The 20,222-nt window shown below is 40.6% G+C and overlaps 1 protein-coding gene across 6 annotated transcripts in view; it reads left to right on the top strand.

The window, feature by feature from the left end:
• aplp1 (amyloid beta (A4) precursor-like protein 1) overlaps positions 1-20,222 on the top strand; it is a 101,615-nt gene that overhangs the window by 118 nt on the left and 81,275 nt on the right. For all 6 annotated transcript variants that reach the window (XM_061952633.1, XM_061952618.1, XM_061952602.1 and 3 more), the window contains exon 1: positions 1-110. This exon is cut by the window's left edge. In XM_061952633.1, coding sequence (XP_061808617.1) covers positions 45-110 — 66 coding nt within the window. In that variant the 5' untranslated portion in view covers positions 1-44. The remainder of the gene's footprint in view (positions 111-20,222) is intronic.

Here is a 20,222-nt window from a genome sequence, read left to right as displayed (position 1 = left end):
CTACTAAAAACAACTACCACAGCAACAAAAGAAAGGACAACAAAATGGGACGTTCCGCAATTCCAATGTTTCTGGCTATGCTGTCCTTTTGCGTGTGCGGAAGCGTCGAGGTAAGACCACTGTGACGCAAACATTTTGTTTATTTATTATTATTATTTATTATTATTTATTATTATTATTACACATTATTGACATTGAGCAATGTGGTCCTCTTGCATGCAGTTAGTAGTTTTATTGCTGAGGTTTAATTAGTAAATGCATCCTGTAGCTACAAGAGTGATGACACAACACATTCACACACACATTAAATAAATAAAAATGTGACTGTGCACAATTTTGATTTCAAATGCTCTCTTAAGGTACACATAGTCGTGGTATAGCAGACAGCAGAGAGGTTATGAAATGTTGTCTGCGTCAAGCAGGGGCCTGCATCTGACATGGAGGATGGTGGGAGGATGGAGATCAAACAGCATCTCCTTCCTCCCCATCTGCTCTTGTCAGGGGGGTGCTTGCACCTCCTTAGAATGGATGCCTGTCACGCATATTTAACATATATAATCACTGTCCTCCTGCGTCACAGCGTGTCCTCGAGCTATACTAGACATTTAAAGGCTGTGGTACATGAAATATTGCCAGATTCACCATTATAATGTGGGCCATATATACTGTGTGAAAGAACATGGGGTCAACATACAGGCTTCACTCTTCATCAGTCTGAACATTAGAGAAGAAGTATAAAGTAGAGAAACGCAGATCAATGGCCTGCTGCGACCTCTCTCCCATCTTGTCTCCACTTACAGCGGGCCCAAAGCTCTATGCGCTCTACCATTATTACCTCCTCCAAGGAGGATAGATAGATAGATAGATAGATAGATAGATAGATAGATAGATAGATAGATAGATAGATAGATATGCGTTAGGTCAGGAAAAAACACAGAGGCTATTTCATCCCTACAAGCCTGTTTCGCTGGTTTAACTCCCCTGAAAAGCAGAGAAAAGCAAAAAAGCTAGTGTCATTCATTATAATCATGATTTTTTTTTTAAACTTGTATCTGTTTTTTATGGACCCCCAATAACCATCTATGTTAAGAATTCAAATTCTAAATACTGGTGGTACTCGGGTACTGTGTAGAGTTTTAGTCAGAGTTGGAACGTACCTAAGATAATACAAACACTGTTGGTAAGGTATGGTAACTATAAACACCTAAGTCGCTCACACTGTACACAGAACACACAAGGAGGACATAAAATATACTGTAACAATAGGATTAAATACAAGAGTTCAACAAAAAAGTGACTCCTTACTCTTTAACTCTTTACTTGTATCCCTGGGGTTGTCCTGCACACTGTGGAAAGGGTGTTGCAGGAAAGGCAAAGACAAGATAATTTCGAGGAATAAGTCTAAAAAATTAGACCACCACGCTTCACATGTTCAAAGTTACTATCTTAAACCCTTGATGATGATCCCAGCCTTTTACCAGCTTGGACTTGTCATGCAATGTGGATTTCTTTGCTAGGCACTCAAACAGTATTTTCCCTCTGTGCTCACTGTGGCTTGTGTTTACTGACCAAAATGTTTTGTTTTAGTTTATGGTTATGGTATTAGTTTATTTCGAACATGTATACAGTTACAGTATGGTATATTACATGTGTCCTCTTTCTCATTACAACATGACTAAAAAGGAGTAGGAAGAAGCACAGCTAATGTACCCCTTTTCCGTTTCATAGCAATTGCTAACACCTTTTTTCACTTCCTGTGCTCAATTTGTAACACAAACAAGTAGATAAATAATGATGAATAAATGAATAAATAAATAATCAATAACATTTTCATGAATACATAGATTTTCTCATTTTTTGATTAGGTTTCTTGATGTTTTTTTTAGGATTCTTCCTTGTACTTTGTAAACACAAACTGGATCTTATTATGGTAAATGGGTTATATTTGTATAGCGCTTTTCAAGGTACTCAAAGCGCTTTGGCACTATTTCCACATTCACCCATTCACACATACATTCACACACTGATGGCGGGAGCTGCCATGCAAGGCGCTAACTACGACCTATCAGGAGCAAGGGTGAAGTGTCTTGCTCAAGACACAACGGTCGTGACAAGGTTGGTAGAAGGTGGGGATTGAACCAGGAACCCTCAGGTTGCTGGCTTGCCCACTCTCCCAACCGCGCCACGCCGTCCCCATTAGTACTTTGTTTGACTTATTTGTGGTCTTAAGTGTTGTACTTGCAATCAAATATTTTTAGTTATATTTTTCCCCAAGGACCTATTTCTCTTCTTTTGAGAAGAGAACAATTGTTGTACATTCTTGGTTAGCAGGTTAAAGACTTTAATTATTTTAGTTGATTGCAAATGCACCAAATCATTGAATTTTGATATGTTTGATTTAATAAATAAAGTGTTTGAATGTTCTCTATACAGACATTGTGTATTAATCTAACTGATCTTTTTTGTAACACGATTAGTGAATGAAGTGTACTTTTGTATCTATTTTTCTATATTTCCACACAATAACTAAGATATGGTAACACTGGCGAGCTGTAGAGAATATGCAGTGATTTTTGGTCCAACCATCCATCCGTTTTCTATCGCTTGTCCCTTTTTGGGGTCGCGTGGGGTTGCTGGAGCCTATATCAGCTGCATTCGGGCGGAAGGCGGGGTACAGCCTGGACAAGTCGCCACCTCATCGCAGGGCCAACACAGACAACATTCACACTCACATTCACACACTAGAGCCCATTTAGTGTTGCCAATCAAACTATCCCCAGGTGCATGTCTTTGGAGGTGGGAGGAAGCCGGAGTACCCGGAGGGAACCCACGCAGTAACGGGGAGAACATGCAAAACTCCACACAGAAAGATCCCGAGCCCGGGGATCGAACCCAGGACCTTCGTATTGTGAGGCACATGTAATAACCCCTGTTTCATTGTGCTGCCCTGATTTTTGGTCAATAACATATTTTGCATTAATTACTATTGAGGTATTTTTGCCACCTCATGGCAATAAATTATCCATCCAGGCAGGGCTTGTTATGTGTGTGTGTGTGTGTGTGTGTGTGTGTGTGTGTGTGTGTGTGTGTGTGTGTGTGTGTGTGTGTGTGTGTGTGTGTGTGTGTGTGTGTGTGTGTGTGTGTGTGTGTGTCACCATGGTGATGTAGCGCGTCCTGGCTGCATGTAACTTAGTAAATGAAGTTTGTTTCACTTATTTAGTGTCGCCACCTTGATTTTATGTGTGATGTTAATAGTTCTGTTGGTTCAATGGTGCAGAGGAATGAGTGAAGGCAATTCTGGAAGAGTAAGTCACAGGAGAGGAGTTTCATGTCAAATGTCCTTTTTTCTATCCAAAATACGATGAGTGAACGCAGACGGCCGTCTATCAGTCCCGAAGAGAGCATCCGTTTGATGTTTATTTATTAGCCATCTTCTACAGTGAGTCTGTAAACGTGGGAATGGGTCACCATTCATTCTTAAATAATTTGCCATGTTTAAGAGCCTTAGAGGGATTACTGTGACATGGAGGAGGAGGAGGAGGATGAAGAGCGGCAGCACACACAGAAACCTGCCCGTGAAGGTTTATGTACTGAAGATTACACGGCGAGAGGGCCGGCTAGCTGGATTACCCGGAGTATTAGTCCTAATAGAAGTGTCAGCTTGCCTTGATTTACTCAGCATGCAGCTGAAATGTGTGAATGGGACGCATTTGTTGTGATCTCTCCTTTTGTGTTGCGGCGTTTAATTTTATTAGTTGGCGCTGCAATCTGGAAAAAAATACCATCAAACATTCGTTTAAAGATGACTGTAATCATGTCACATTTTGTAGCCAGATTGTCCTATGATTAATGTTGGGTTATGGCATCACTGAACTGTCACAGACACTCGTCTTGATATGAAAGGTCATCTTTGTGTCGATGACAGGCGTTATTATCACCTTCACGGTCAACTTGGGAACTTGTGAAGCACAATTGAGTTCAACATTAATGGAGAAGAGAAGAAGCTGTCAATGTGTCAGACTCCATTCAGGGTCATCATTTATTGCCGCTTTCTGGCATGTTCTAAAAAAGTATGTTGTATATACCACATACTGTACATCTGTACTGTACATTTAAAAACTCATTCCTTGTCGTATCTTAATTTCCCCGTGGGGATTATTAAAGTATTTCTGATTCTGATTATTCCGTTCAAATTCATGATGTACTTGAGCTGGTTTTGACACCAGCCAATCACATGCATATAGAGCAGTGTTTGTCAACCTTTTTTGGGCCAAGGCACATTTTTTTCATTGAAAAAATGCGGCGGCACACCACCAGCAGAAAACATTAAAAAATGAAACTCAGTAGCCGATATTGACAATATAAAGTTGTTCTCGCAAGTGTTGGATATGAATTCAAACCATAACCAACCAGGTATCACTATATCTCTTGTCTCAAAGTAGGTGTACTGTCACGACTTGTCACATCACGCCGTGACTTATTTGGAGTTTTTTGGTGTCTTCCTGTGTGTAGTGATTCATGTCTTGTCTTGCGCTCCTATTGTCCTGTTTTGTTGGTATTTTCCTGTAGCAGTTTCATGTCGTCCTTCAGCGCTATTCCCCGCACCTGCTTTGTTTTAACAATCAAGACTATTTAAGTTGTCGCTATCCTTCTTTGCGGGGACATTCTTGATTGTCATGTCATGTTCGGATGTACTTTGTGGACGCTGTCTGCTCCACACGCTGTAAGTCTTTGCTGTCGTCCAGCATTCTGTTTTTGTTTACTTTGCAACCAGTTCAGTTTTAGTTTCGTTTTGCATAGCCTTCCCTAAGCTTCAATGCCTTTTCTTAGCGGCAATTGCCTTTTGTTTATTTTTGGTTTAAGCATTAGATACCTTTTTACCTGCACACTGTCGTCTGCATATTGTGATCGCGACAAACCATGTTCCCGACATCTACAAAGCAATTAGCTACTTGCTGCCACCTACTGATATGGAAGAGTATAACATGGTTACTCTGCCGAGCTCTAGACAGCACAGACATTCAACAACGGCACGTTTGCAGATCCTTATTACTGGTTTGCAAAAAATATTTTTAACCCAAACAGGTGAAATTACATAATCTCTCACGGCACATCAGACTGTATCTCACGGCACACTAGTGGTTGAAAAACACTGATATAGACCAACAATTATTCCAGCTTCCTCCCACCTTCCAAAGACATGCACCTAGGGCAGGGGTCGGCAACCCGCGGCTCTAGAGCCGCATGCGGCTCTTTAGCGCCGCCCTAGTGGCTCTCTGGAGCTTTTTCAAAAATGTATGAAAAATGGAAAAAGATGAGGGGAAACAAATATATATTTTTTGTTTTAATAGGGTTTCTGTAGGAGGACAAACATGACACAAACATCCCTAATTGTTATAAAGCACACTGTTTATATTCAGTGTTGGGACTAACGCGTTACAAAGTAACGCGTTACTGTAACGCCGTTAGTTTCGGCGGTAACTAGTAATCTAACGCGTTATTTTTTTTTATTCAGTAATTTAGTTACCGTTACTACATGATGCGTTACTGCGTTATTTTACGTTACTTTTGATGTAGTATCGGCTAGAAACAGAAGCGCTGCGGTGTCGCGTTCTTCTGAATCTTCCTCTGTCACAAGCCGGAGAGAAGAAAAGAGGCGCGGTCTATGTGTGTGTGTGTGGGGGGAGGTGATCCGCGGTTTGATATATGAAACAAACAAAAAAAAGTTGTTGTCACGTTCAGTCCACACACAGCGTGGTCATGGCGAGCGGAGTAACGGAGGAGCTTGAACGCCCCCGCCATTGAATCGGTGTGTTTATAAGTGCAGACTCGGTTGTGCAAAACGAGGGTTTTAAACACACGCTGAACGTGCTTGAACCACGTTACGACATCCCGTCGCGCACCCACTTCAGCAATAAGATTGTGCCAGATCCTTATGAGCAGGAAAAGAAAAAAGTTGTGGATGAACTATCCCGAGCATCAGCTGTTGCGCTCATGACAGACGGGTGGACGTCCAGCGGACTATAAGCGCTCACTTCATCACAGCAGACTGGGAGATGAGAAGACACGCCCCCTCTACGAGAGTCACCTTGCGCAGGTGCTGACACAAGCAGTGGAGGAATGGAAGATAAAGATATCCCAGTCACACGTGATGATGCCAAAAATCTAATAATTACAGAGAATGAGGCAGGACTGGGACCACAGATAGGTGCTTTGCACATGTAGTGAATTTGGCATCACAGAAGGGAATCTCAGTCAATAGGATGGAGCGCCTCTTTGGGAGGATCAGGAAGGTTTCTTACTTCCACCCAAGCACAACAGCTGCTCATGTGCTTAAGACAAAGCAAGAAATGCTAAAGCTGCCTGCTCATACATGATGTCCCAACGAGGTGGAACTCCACTTATGATATGTTGGAGCAGCAGGCAGCTATATACTCTGCATTGACCCACAACACCCTGAAGACAAATGTCACCCTGTCTGATGATGATGTGAGAGTGGCAGATGAGGTCCTCCAGGTGCTTAAAAGTGTTGCATCTCTACTGAGCACTGAAACTTCACCATCTGTGTCAATGATCCTGCCACTGAAAACAAGGATTCTACAATCCATGGCTCCAAGTGTGGAAGACAGCAGCATCACTCCAGATGTCAGGCTTTATTTCACTACCTATGTTTCAAGGAAGATGATGTTTCTTCTTATGTTGCACTTAAACTTGTTTTTTATTAATGGTCATTGGTCCAAGTTTAAAGAAAGGAGGAATGCCTTTTTATGTTGCACTGTTTTTCATTCATTATGTTAAAAGGAAAATAAAAATGTATGTCAAGTTGATCAACAGATTGTATTATTCTCCAGTGCAATAACAGTACTGAAATGAAGGCAAAAAGGGCATTAATGGGAGCTTTAAAAAAAAAAGAAGAAAAAAAGAAGTAACTAAATAGTTACTTTTCACAGTAACGCATTACTTTTTGGTGTAAGTAACTGAGTTAGTAACTGAGTTACTTTTTAAATAAAGTAACTAGTAACTGTAACTAGTTACTGGTTTTCAGTAACTAACCCAACACTGTTTATATTAAACATGCTTCACTGATTTGAGTATTTGGCGAGCACCGTTTTGTCCTACTAATTTTGGCGGTCCTTGAACTCACCGTAGTTTGTTTACATGTATAACTTTCTCCGACTTTCTAGGACGTGTTTTATGCCACTTCTTTTTCTGTCTCATTTTGTCCACCAGACTTTTAGCGTTGTGCATGCATGCACAAAGGTGAGTTTTGTTGATGTTATTGACTTGTGTGGAGTGCTAATCAGACATATTTGGTCACTGCATGACTGCAAGCTAATCGATGCTAACATGCTATTTAGGCTAGCTATATGTACATATTGCATCATTATGCCTCATCTGTAGGTATATTTGAGGTCATTTAGTTTCCTTTAAGTCATCTTAATTCAATTTATATCTCATGACACACTATCTGTATGTAATATGGCTTAAACATTTTTGCGGCTCCAGACAGATTTGTTTTTGTATTTTTGGTCCAATATGGCTCTTTCAACATTTTGGGTTGCCGACCCCTGACCTAGGGATAGGTTGATTGGCAACACTAAATTGTCCCTTGTGTCTGAATGTGATTGTGAATGTTGTCTGTCTATATGTGTTGGCCCTGCGATGAGATGACGACTTGTCCAGGGTGTACCCCGCCTTCCGCCCGAGTGCAGCTGAGATAGACAGGTAATAATAAACACAGGAGGTAGTAGTTTAGTTATTGTTTACTACTGTTTTACTCAAACAATTGTATGTAATAAAACAAAACAAGGAACTCTTTTAAATATTGTGTTGATATTGTTAAGCTGTCAATGGGACTTTGAAATGGAAAATTCTCCAGTTAAATCATTTGATTGGAATTGGTATCGGCCGATCTCACTAATGGATGATCGTATCAGAATCAAAAGCATAAAACCCTGATCAATAACGGCCCGAACACTTTCCTTATTTTTGTTTCCACTGGGTGTAATGGCCAGGTGTTGTAATATTTATGTCTTTATGGTGGTACGCATGACAGCATATTAGATTAAACAGTAAAGATGGAGGGAGGCTGCAGACGTATCAGGACAAAGTGTCCTAGCAACCTGAGCATGATGGAAGAGAAACGTGATGTTCCACTCGGGGAGAGGGGAGGAAAAAGGATCTCGTTTTAAAGTGGCTGAAAATGAAATAAAAATGAGTGAGTCACAAAATCGCTATGTCGTCGCCGTACAAGCTCCACCCCCCACCTCCCCACCCCTACCTCCGTCAACAAAATGGCACTTCCATGTACAAAAGGGATGTAAGGCATACAAAATCATGCACCTCCCACATCTTTAGCCTTTCAGTGCAATAACATTTGGGGAGGCAAGCAGATTTTTCTCTTACTTACACACTCACACACACACACACACACATACACACACCGCCCTACCCTTACTTAATTAATTTCAGAGCCAGGAGATAATCGGGTTCCACTAATGGATTCCTGTGAGCTTGGTACTACGCTACTATATCCGAGTGCCAGTGGGCATCAAACACACCATGTTATTGTATCACATGTCTTACCTCCTGTTCTGTTTCTGGCTTTCCCTCCAAGGCTTGGAAGTACGAGCACACGCACACACGCACACACACACACACAAGCGCAGTGAACCTTGTCTTAAACTTGCAATGTCATTGTGGGGGGGGAAATACTACACTGTGAAGAAATATTCATGTGTGGGAATAGTTGGGCTTTTCCCAGAGGTGGAAAATGAACAAACATAAATAAACACAACAGGATTTCCTTCCCAATGTTGCAGGGTGAAAATGAAAGGAAGGATACTAGGTTTCAGATTAAAATAATGTTGTGATTTAATCCCACTAATATATCTGTGGTTGCTTAGTTCGCTTGCATAACACTTAAGAAATTATTTAAAAATGATTGTATTTCTTCACGCAGTATTTGATTGCCTAATAGACGTGTTACACTAACTGGACACTGTATTAGGTATACCTTTACCATTGTAATATGATCCAATTCCAATATGCTGCCTTTACAAATATAATGTACATTTTGTTTTATATTTTTGTCTGATGTTAGCAAAAGCTACACTTTAACACGGTATTAAATGATGATATGAGTTTACAGGATGTGTATTCAATAGTTTTACAGCCTTACAGCTGTGGAAAAAGGAATATTTTACTTTCTGGCTCAGAGAGGTTGACTTAAAACAGCGTCAGCGTTTCCATTGTGACACAAATGAGCAATTTTCGAAAGAAAATATATTTCCTCCTACAAAAGTGTATGTTTGTTCGCTGACTTTTCTTTTTGGTTTATAGAGAATGATGGAAGAGGACGGGGCATTAATTGTAAGCAGGCAATAATTAGAAAGGATGCTGCAGTGTGTATGAAAACTCATTATATAAAACAACATCATAACTTAAGTTACATTTTTAATAATGATTTGGAGTGCAGGAAAAAGTTATAAAACAAAGTGCTCTTTAACCAAATGGTTGTTTTCGATGTGAGTCTCCTGCAGTAGAACTATAGTCGCCTTGTTTTTAATGGCGATCTGTTCGATGACGTTGAGTTTAGCGGTGGTAAGGCCTTCAACGTTGAGCTGCAGTAACGCTAAACCAACTAAGCTTTTTGCGCCCATGTAAAGAAGTTGGATGTCGCCCTCAACAGCGCCCTGCGGGTGCCTGCGAGGGACCCCAGTAAACCAACTGCCCATCCTCGCTAGCATCGCCCCGGCAAACATCAGACGAGAAGCAGCCACACTGGCCCTCTCCCGAAAGGCACAGACCAGCAAATCCCACCTCCTCCATAAGATCGTCACAGAAACACCACGACGCGTGCGCCTAAAGTCAAGGCGTCCCTTTGCCATGCAAGCCCACGAGCTGCTCAGCACAACATCAGCTGATACTTCCAAGGCCACCTGGGTCAAGACGAGATGGAGAGAACAGTGGAAGTTAGCAGAACCATCTAGGCTGCACCACTACATTGACGACCCCACAGACGTCTCCGGCCAGGAACTGCCCCGGAAGCAGTGGACAACCCTCAACCGCTTGAGGACTAGCGTCGGACGCGACAGAGCAGCAATGAAGAGGTGGGGACTTGTGGAAGGTGCCTCCTGCGAGCGTGGGGACCCAGTCCTGACAGTAGAGCATAAAGTAACTAGTTGCCCCAAACACCGGCCACCGAATGGCGAACAAGGTCTGATTGACCTGGACGATGACACGTTGACCTGGCTCGCCTCAACAGAGCCGAAAATCTAAAGACACGACAGAAGAAGAAGACCAAATGGTAATTTATAGTATTAATACAGTAGCGGTAGAACCAACGTTGTAATGCCAGTAAGGAGCAAACTGCTCAGTCAGCATTGATACCGCTGATGAAACAATGTGAAATTTTAAAATAAGTAAATAAAATAAATGGACACACTGTTAGAAAGCCTACTATTTTATATATTTTGCGTTTCTTATGCTTTACTGATAAGAGTGTTCTGGCGGGCGTTGTGGTGTTCTATTCTGTTCACCGTAAAATAACTGTGTCATATTCCTACAAGTATGTATATATATATATATATATATATATATATATATATATATATATATATATATATATATATATATATATATACATATATATACATATATATACATAAAGTTGCAATCAAAAGTTTACATACACTTGTTAAGAACATAATATCATGGCTGTCTTGAGTTTCCAATACTTTCTACAACTCTTATTTTTTTGTGATAGAGTGATTGGAGCACATACTTGTTGGTTACAAAAAACATTCATGAAGTTTGGTTCTTTTATGAATTTGTTATGGGTCTACTAAAAATGTGACCAAATCTGCTGGGTCAAAAGTATACATTCAGCACTGTTAATATTTTGGTTTCACTGCAATAAGGCGCTTTTGGTAGCCATCCACAACCTTCTGGCAAGCTTGTGGTTGAATTTTTGACCACTCCTCTTGACAAAATTGGTGCAGTTCAGCTAAATGTGTTGGTTTTCTGACATGGACTTGTTTCTTCAGCATTGTCTGCACATTTAAGTCAGAACTTTGGGAAGGCTATTCTAAAACCTTAATTCTAGCCTGATCTAGCCATTCCTTTACCACTTTTGACGTGTGTTTGGGGGTCATTGTCTTGTTGGAACACCCAACTGCGCCCAAGATGCAACCTCCGGGCTGATGATTTTAGGTTGTCCTAAAGAATTTGGAGGTAATCCTCCTTTTTCATTGTCCCATTTAAAGCACCAGTTCCATTGGCAGCAAAACAGGCCCAGAGCATGATACCACCTTCACCATGCATGACGGTAGGAATTGGTGTTCCTGGGATTACAGGCCTCACTTTTTCTCCTCCAAACATATTTCTGGGTATTGTGGCCAAACAGCTCAATTTTTGTTTCATCTGACCACAGAACTTTCCTCCAGAAGGTCTTATCTTTGTCCATGTGATGTCAGATTTGAGCTGTATATCGATCACTCTGTTCTATGAGAACGCAGCTTGTTGGTTCAATGTGCACAATTTAATATTTTAGTTTCAGAGACTAATACTAGTAATGTGTTTATATACATTTAGATTGGGGTATGTCCTTTCTTAATGGTAAAATATGTTATTATCTCTTGTTTTCATGTTAGCATTTAGGCTACCGAGCTAGCATCAGTCTGTCTGTGAGTTTATCTAAGAGCGCCTTTCAATCACGGTTTTTCGTTCATTTGAATTTTAAACGGTAATACTAACAGAGGGTTTTACAGTGGTTTTCATTTACCGATTCCCTAGTTGGTTGTTAACAACACTACAGCAAGTGTAACTTGCCTAAGTTTGAGTAGCACAACCAACATTTAATAGTGCATGCAGGTGTAGATAAAGCTTCTGAATGCGGACCACTATTGACACTATAAATGCAGCTATGGACAGGTAATTTGTTTGTAATCCAGCGAACTAGTTAATGAGTATTGTATTGCCAACCCGCCAGCCCTAAAATGCCAATGGTACGTTCTTAGTTCTTATTATATATACTAATATCATTTTTCCTAATGAGTACACTCACTTATACACATCACACTCTGGACAGAATGATTTGTTTTAAACTGGTATATTTGTTGATACTGTATGAAGAAAACAACATTGGTGGATGTCTATGGTCTGCTCGCCCTTTTTGTTATCCTTGTCAAAGAAAGCTCTTTGATACATGTTGTGGTGTGGTGTATCTTTCATATATTTGTATATGTACAGTATGTTTGTCCCTTAGAAGTATTGATACAGTATAGTGGCTTAGTCATCCTGTTCACATTCAGCTTAGGGGTTCTGCAGGGCAAAAGTATCAGTGGTCACACCCAGCATTGCTCGGCTGGTTTTTACAGAGCGGTTCAATTCAAGGGCAAAGAAAGTCGTTTGGTTCTGCAGCAGCAGCCGGTCAAGGCTTTTAAAGGAGAGCCCTTTGAAAACATCTGCAGTTCAGCGATAACACTTGTCTCTCATGTCCGTCGGAGGGGGTTAGGGGGCGGGGGGTTGGGTCACGTTTAAATAGATTGAGGGCTGACTCGTGAGGGAGGTTTTTGCTCTGGCACAGTGGATGAGTTGAAAGATGAAGGAGTAGAGAATGAGAGAATATAAGTGGTGGAGAATGTTATGTAGGCTGCAGGGCGGAGTGCATGCTAATGGAGACCAGCCATGTTTCAGCTCTAGATCCAGCAGCTAGCAGAGTGTGCAAATCCATCTTTGTCATGAGCATGTATTCATAGGTGGATATGAAATTAGATAACTTGAAGAAAAGCAGAGCAGCAAAATGTAACATCCTTGGCCTGCAGGGTTTGGGGATAATGCAATGTTGTTATTCTACATGGACTACATTCACACTACATGGTTTGATGCTCAATTATGAGAGTTTTTTATTGATTCATTTTGAATGCACACATAAAAGTGCAGTTTCAATGTTTATGATAATATTTCAACTATATTCTGTAAAATACACAATAAAGTGTGTTTTATCCTATCACTCGATTAATCGAACAAACAAATTGACAGATTACTCCATTAGTAAAATAATCGATAGCTGCAGCTAGGGCTGGGCGATATATCGATATACGCGATATGTCGCGGGTTTGTCTCTGTGCGATATAGAAAATGACTATATCGTGATATTCGAGTACCGGTATACGTTCTCACGCAGTTGCTTTTAGCTGCTGGCATCACACTACAGGCTCTCCTCGCTCTTTCTTGCGTCTTCTTCTTACACACGTCACATACTGTCACGACATACGTCACATACGTATACGCCCTCGCGCAGCAAAGAGGTAGCAGCATGGGTAACGTTAGCTGTGATGCTAGCGCAGCCGTGCGAGTGGTAATACAAGAGAGAGAAGGTGCGAATCTGGTAACAAATGAAGGAATAATTAATTCCCCCAAAAACAGCAGGGGGTCCATCGTCTGCCGGTAGTTTGGCTTCAAGTGGGAATATGTCGAACAGACAACCGTAATTTGTCAAGTGTGGGGCAAAAGCGTTGCTATAAAAAGTAGCATTACTGCTAATATGTAGCATCATTTGAAAAGTCACCTGCTAGAGAATGAAGAGTGCTTACTCCGCATGTCAACATCTCCGTTCGGTGCCACACGCCCACACCATCAAAATGCCGAAGCAAACATTTCCAGATCAACACCGTATGAAAAAAAATAGTGATTTTTTTAGTTGTGATTTCCTTCTCTGCTTGAAACTTTTAAAGTAGCATATATTAATGCAGTATGAAGAAGAATGTTTTATTGTAGACACATAGAATCATCATACTGCTGTGATTATTTGCATCAAGTGTTCATTCAAAGGTAAGGCAAAATATCGAGATATATATCGTGTATCGCGATATGGCCTTAAAATACCACGATATTAAAAAAAGGCCATTATTTTTGCACATAATTTAAATTGCAGTAACTATGTTACATATGGAAAGAGTAGATGGCACAGACACAAGGGCGTGGTATTTAACCTCAAGGATTTATTATTATATATATATATATATATATATATATATATATATATATATATATACTCTATATAAATATAATAACAAATAATAAATATAATAAACTAGGGTATGGAGTGTGACTAATCCAAAAGGGGTGTATGTGTGTGTGACTATGTGTGTAGATTAGCTGTTGCGTGTTACCGGGAGTTGTTGTTCCAAACTCGGAAGTCCAAGAGGGCGAAGCTGATTTGGGAAGTCCGTGAGACAGGCAAAAGGTCCAGGGCGAGAGAGAGAGGCGTCAGAGTCCGTGTCCATGCGAGGGGGTCGACATCCGGGAAAGCAGTCGAGATACAGGCGGGGGTGGTCCAAGGAAGCGAGACGCACAGCTCGAATCCAAGGTAACGGAAGGAAAACAGGGACATCAACAGAAGGTTAAGTTTTGGCGAGAATCCTTGGCTCCACTGGTCTTTATTCAGCTCGCCCTCATCAGTCCCAGGTGTGCTTATTGCAGGCGATTGATTGCAGCTGTTCGCTGCCGCCGGTCTGGGGAGCGCATTGCGCGCTCTCGGAGCTGCGTTCGGTGCAGCGCACAAATGAATGCGCACTGACGCGCGCCCGGACCGTGACAGTACCGCCCTCCTATGGACGGCTTCCAGATGTCCTATAACCCGAAAGGGAAGAACAAAAGTCAAGGGAGGCTGGAGGGGTGAACTGGTCGTGAGTCGTCAGCCCACGTGTCCCCGAATCCACCGGGGACAAGTCTGGTGGTGGCGGCGGCGAGTAGAACGCCGCTGCGGTCAGCGAGGCGGGCGACCAAGGAACGGCCACCTTCTTGGCCGTCGGGCAGGCCGATGCGAGTGTTGCAACAAGCGTCGATGCACTGGCCGCAGAGGGCCCCACAGAGGGCTTCACTGGTCTTTATTCAGCTCGCCCTCATCAGTCCCAGGTGTGCTGATTTCCGGCGATTGATTGCAGCTGTTCGCTGCCGCCGGTCTGGTGCGCACTCGGAGCTGCGCTTGGTGCAGCGCACAGATGAATGCGCACTGACGCGCGCCCGGACCGTGACAAACTAACTATACATTCAAAAATAACATGCAAACAAACAATACTGTGTCTATAAATATGGTCATAAATAACAGTAGGCAACTATTTTACATCATAAAAAGAACAGCAGTCACGTACACACAATATTGGTTTTAATTGTTCTTCACTATGGTGATAGTGTGAAGTCATCATGTAATTTACAATGAAATAGACTAATAAAAAGGCTAAAGCATATATTTCAGAATAAATATTTTTCATTATTTTTTTCATATCTTATTTCATTATTTTATGAGGTGGCGACTTGTCCAGGGTGTACCCCCGCCTTCTGCCCGATTGTAGCTGAGATAGGCTCCAGCGCCCCCGAAGGGAATAAGCGGTAGAAAATGGATGGATGGATGGATGGATCAACATCTGAGCCTTTTTTAATAACGTTATGCCGTTTTTGCTCTATTTAAAAAAAAATTTGCATGTGTTTTTTGGTTTAATTTATTCCTTTAAGTGTTGATAAATGACAGAAGAGTGTCTCTAAGTTGTTTTCTGAGCACTTACACAAGTGGTAATGCACACTCTCTGGGCTTGTGGAGGCGGATCTCCGCTCTGACTTGTACGGTGAACACTTTTATAACCGCTTGTATTTAACTCTCTTTCACTTTTAATATGTTTGGCTACTCGCTAAATATAGTAACAACACCACATCACAGATCATTCCTGCTTTGTCGTATTTTCTGGCAAACCAGGCACGTGCAGTATGAGGTATGTTGTGAAGTGGAGTTGCACCACAGCTGCAGTTATGCTACACTGCCATGGTTTCAACATAATTTGTTTATGAGCGAGGGCCAACCGGAAGCGCCAAATCCGCATTAGTGACCGAATTCCACAGATAGGTGAACATATGGAAACACTGGATCTATTTTTTTAAGAAAACAATTGTTCTTCTTGGGCGCTGAAGATACTAAAAAAGCAGGTATCGATGTATTTTTTGCCTGTTGGTATCAAAATATCGACACTTTTGACAACCTTAGTGTGTACATATCGTTAATTTTCATCCTGTTGTACAAAAAGCTAATTTCTCAATTGCTTTATTCTCATGCACACATTCAGCACAGTGGCTGCTATAAAGATGGCACACAGTCCAGGCTGCATCAATTATTGAAGGCCGTGGATATGTCTCAGCTCCCGCCTGTCACGCACCCTTTCAGCAGCATTTGCTCCTCATACTCTCCACCCATTATCTCCTCTCCTCAGCAGCCCCTCAGTTGGACAACCAAACTGGTCTATCCAGAAAACCCCCCTTGTCTGTCTCCTCTCCCCCCCAGCGTATCCACCTTACCCGCTCTGGCTCCTTCGCAACATCCCAGAGGAGCTTGTTAGCCGTGCCCTGTGCACTACTAGATGCTCCATGGCCAGTGACATGTTTTACTTTCACTTGCATTTTTTGATTTTGCTTTAATTATTCATTCAGAAAACTTAGTTTTTATTACTTGCACTGACTGAGAAAGTCAGATTGTCTTATAAACAGGTGTACAAAGATTCTTACCTTTACTCCTATATGTTTGTATTAGGGATGTCCGATAATGGCTTTTTGCCGATATCCGATATTCCGATATTGTCCAATTCTTTAATTACCGATACTGATATCAACTGATACTGATATATACAGTCGTGGAATTGACACATTATTATGCCTAATTTGGACAACCAGGTATGGTGAAGATAAGGTCCTTTTTTAAAACAATAATAAAATAAAATAAGATAAATAAATTAAAAACATTTTCTTGAATAAAAAAGAAAGTAAACCAATATAAAAACAGCTACATAGAAACTAGTAATTAATGAAAATTTGTAAAATTAACTGTTAAAGGTTATTACTATTAGTGGACCAGCAGCACGCACAATCATGTGTGCTTATGGACTGTATCCCTTGCAGACTGTATTGATATGTATTGATATATAATGTAGGAACCAGAATATTAATAACAGAAAGAAACAACCCTTTTGTGTGAATGAGGAGGGAGGTGTTTTGGGTTGGTGGGTTGGTGCACTAATTGTAAGTCTATCTTGTGTTTTTTATGTTGATTTAATAAAAAAAATAAAAATAAAAAAACACACAAAAAAAACGATACCGATAATAAAAAAACGATACCGATAATTACATTTTAAAGCATTTATCGGCCGATAATATCGGCCTGCCGATATTATCGGACATCTCTAGTGTTAGGATTTGATCACGGTGATCCCAGGATGCAGAGACTAGAGGCAATGTTGAATAATAAAAGGGGAATATTTAATAAGTCCAACAATTGCAACAAAAGGCGATGGGGCAAAAAATGCACACCATGACTAATCAACAAAAACAGGTTCCACAGTGGTCGGCAGGGAGGTAGGCCAGGGCGCACTGAACACAGCAATAAGTCCAACACAAAAATCCTCTTTACCTCAGGGGGGGCTAGGAAGCAAGCACAAAGAGGTGAGGGATTACAGGAATGAGGAGTGGCAACATACCCGGACTGATGAAACGAAGCAGGCACATGCACGTGTGAGGTGCAGGAGACAATAACCGGCGAGGCCAAGCTGACCGTGACGTGCCTATATACCGGAGTGCTAATTGTGAGCAGGTGTGCATCAAGGTCCGCCCCTCGCCGAGGACAAATCACTAGAAGCACAGGTGTAGACAAGAGGAGAAAGCAGGAAAAACACTAAAAACACAACATCTAGTTTGTATGATTTGAATGTTTACATTGCAATAATACATTCTCAGGAGGTCTCTGTTGCTATACTATACATACATATATAGTTTAAATATCGTATACAGGTTAGATTCAAATGGAAAAAGATTAATCCAGAAAGATTCCATTTTCTTATTCAATTTTTTTCTGAACACAGAACTCAAATACTAACCAGCAGTTTTCATGCACTAGCATGAACTTTTCATTAGAGAAAGACGCGTTTTCAGAAAAAAGCTGTCCACCTCATCTCCCTTGAGACACAATGTTCCCACAATAATTGACTCAGTGGTCAGTGGTCAATCCCGATGCTGCCAGTGGTTGACCCGGCATGTTTCACACACACTTTTTGTACAGATGATACATTCTGTACAAAGCTTGGTGTTTGCAACAAACTGGAGCAAATTGTGTTTGTTTATGCAATGGTATGGTTTATTTGTTTCAGACGTGCTTAACCAGTTACATTAAAGTACCAGTAGAGTGTAAAAACAGGTTGCCTCTATACTGAAGCTATTATTATATATATATATATATGATTTACTGTATGACACCGAAACTTACACAATTTGTTAGTAAATAGATATGATCAAAATAGTATCAATCTAGAAACCGCAGATTCATTTATCACCAACAACAATGCAAATCATGCAGACTTTGTGAGAGCCAACAACGATTACTTTGGGAAAAATTATGATCCAGAAACTTAAATTGTTGATCCTGAATATAAGGAGGGTGAGCTGCAAGTTTTACAAGCTCTGCTAAACAGATCCGGCTTTAGTGAAACACTAAGCATCATGTAGCAGTATTGCTAAGTGCTGAACAAAAAATACAAACCATGAACATAATAAAACGATAGCTTACTGTACACTTTGATGTGACTGATAGGATGTCCATATCTTCCCGTTTAGATGAAGAATTAATCGTGATGCACTTGAAGGGTCTGTTATCATGGCGCCGCTAAAAATTAGTTTGTCTGTGTTAGCACAAGTTTTTTCCGAGGAGGTAATTGGTGAAAGAAGTTTGAGAGCCACTGGACTACAGTTAGCAGTGCTGGTCTTTACCCACATTCCATTCATAGGTGAAAAAAACATACAATACAATAAAGCAATTCTTAAAAGATCATTAAAAACATGGATTAAAATATAAGTAAATTGTATGTTTGTAAAGTTTTAATGAACTATTATACATTGGGAAAAATTCAACCATACTAAAGACAGTAGCGGAGGGGAGGTGAGGGGAGGGAGGGGCATGTCTGTGTTTAGTTAAGTCGAGTGTCTTAACATGGAGATATTTTCACTTATTTTCTTTTGTCGAGCACAAAGAAAAGAACATTTTAGTTAAATATAATTTGTGTCTTGGATCAAAGATCCTATCTACTGCCCAAAACAACAATTCAAATCTGCCAAATCTAAAAGGGGAGCTTTTAAAAAAAAACAACTAAACCTACTAAATAGTTACTTTTCACAGAAACGCATTTCTTTTTGGTGTAAGTAACTGAGTTACTTTTGAAATAAAGTAACTAGTAACTGTAACTAGTTACTGGTTTTTAGTAACTAACCCAACACCGCCCACAACACATCTCATCTGTTGTGAACAACATCATCGATGTAAGATCTAAGTACGGTACAAACAAGGACAGCATTTGCAACTTAAGAGGTCCTCTCTTTTTTTTAACAGCCTCAAGTCGTTCCTACACGTCAAGCTAAGAACAGCAGCTCACTTCCCACCTTCACAAGAACTGAATGCGCTGAAAAAAAAAAGGGGTTTCAAAAAAGTACCTTACACAGGCATAAAGTACTTAAAGCATGTATTGATACATTTACAAAAATGATTATGCTTTTCCTGCGATGAGGTGACGACTTGTCCAGGGTGTACCCCGCCTTACGCCCGATTGTAGCTGAGATAGGCTCCAGCGCCCCCCGCGACCCCGAAGGGAATAAGCGGTAGAAAATGGATGGATGGATATTATGCTTTTCACTTGACATATATATTGCACCAAATGTGAGGATTTTTGCATTTAATAAAATGTAATTTCCATCCATCCATTTTCTACCGCTTGTCCCTTATGGGGTAGCGGGGGGTGCTGGAGCCTATCCCAGCTGCACACGGGCAGAAGGCGGTGTACACCCTGAACAAGTCTCCACCTTATGACACAAAAAGCACACACTCCGTGATGGTAAAATAAGTGTAAAAGGTAAACAAATTAAATTTAAAATCTATGTTATTGTTTTATTATATTGCTATTGTTATATAAATGTACTGTTGTTTCTATTATTGTAATAATTTTAATTATTGTTGTTTTTTCGTCACTAATTTATAACCGTTGTTCTTTTAAATTATATTGGAAGTTGAGTTTTGGTAATATAATAAGTACTCATGTTTTCAAATTAATGAATAATTGAAAAGCCTTGACATAAAAAATAGACATCCAAGGCATCCAATAAAATAATGAAAGACAATGAAAAAACATAGTATGTAT

This window comes from Nerophis lumbriciformis, linkage group LG04 (genome assembly GCF_033978685.3).
Source record: "Nerophis lumbriciformis linkage group LG04, RoL_Nlum_v2.1, whole genome shotgun sequence".
Classification (NCBI taxonomy): Eukaryota; Metazoa; Chordata; class Actinopteri; order Syngnathiformes; family Syngnathidae; genus Nerophis; species Nerophis lumbriciformis.
Note: the sequence above shows the minus strand (reverse complement) of the source record. Positions and strands in the feature narration are given on the sequence as shown.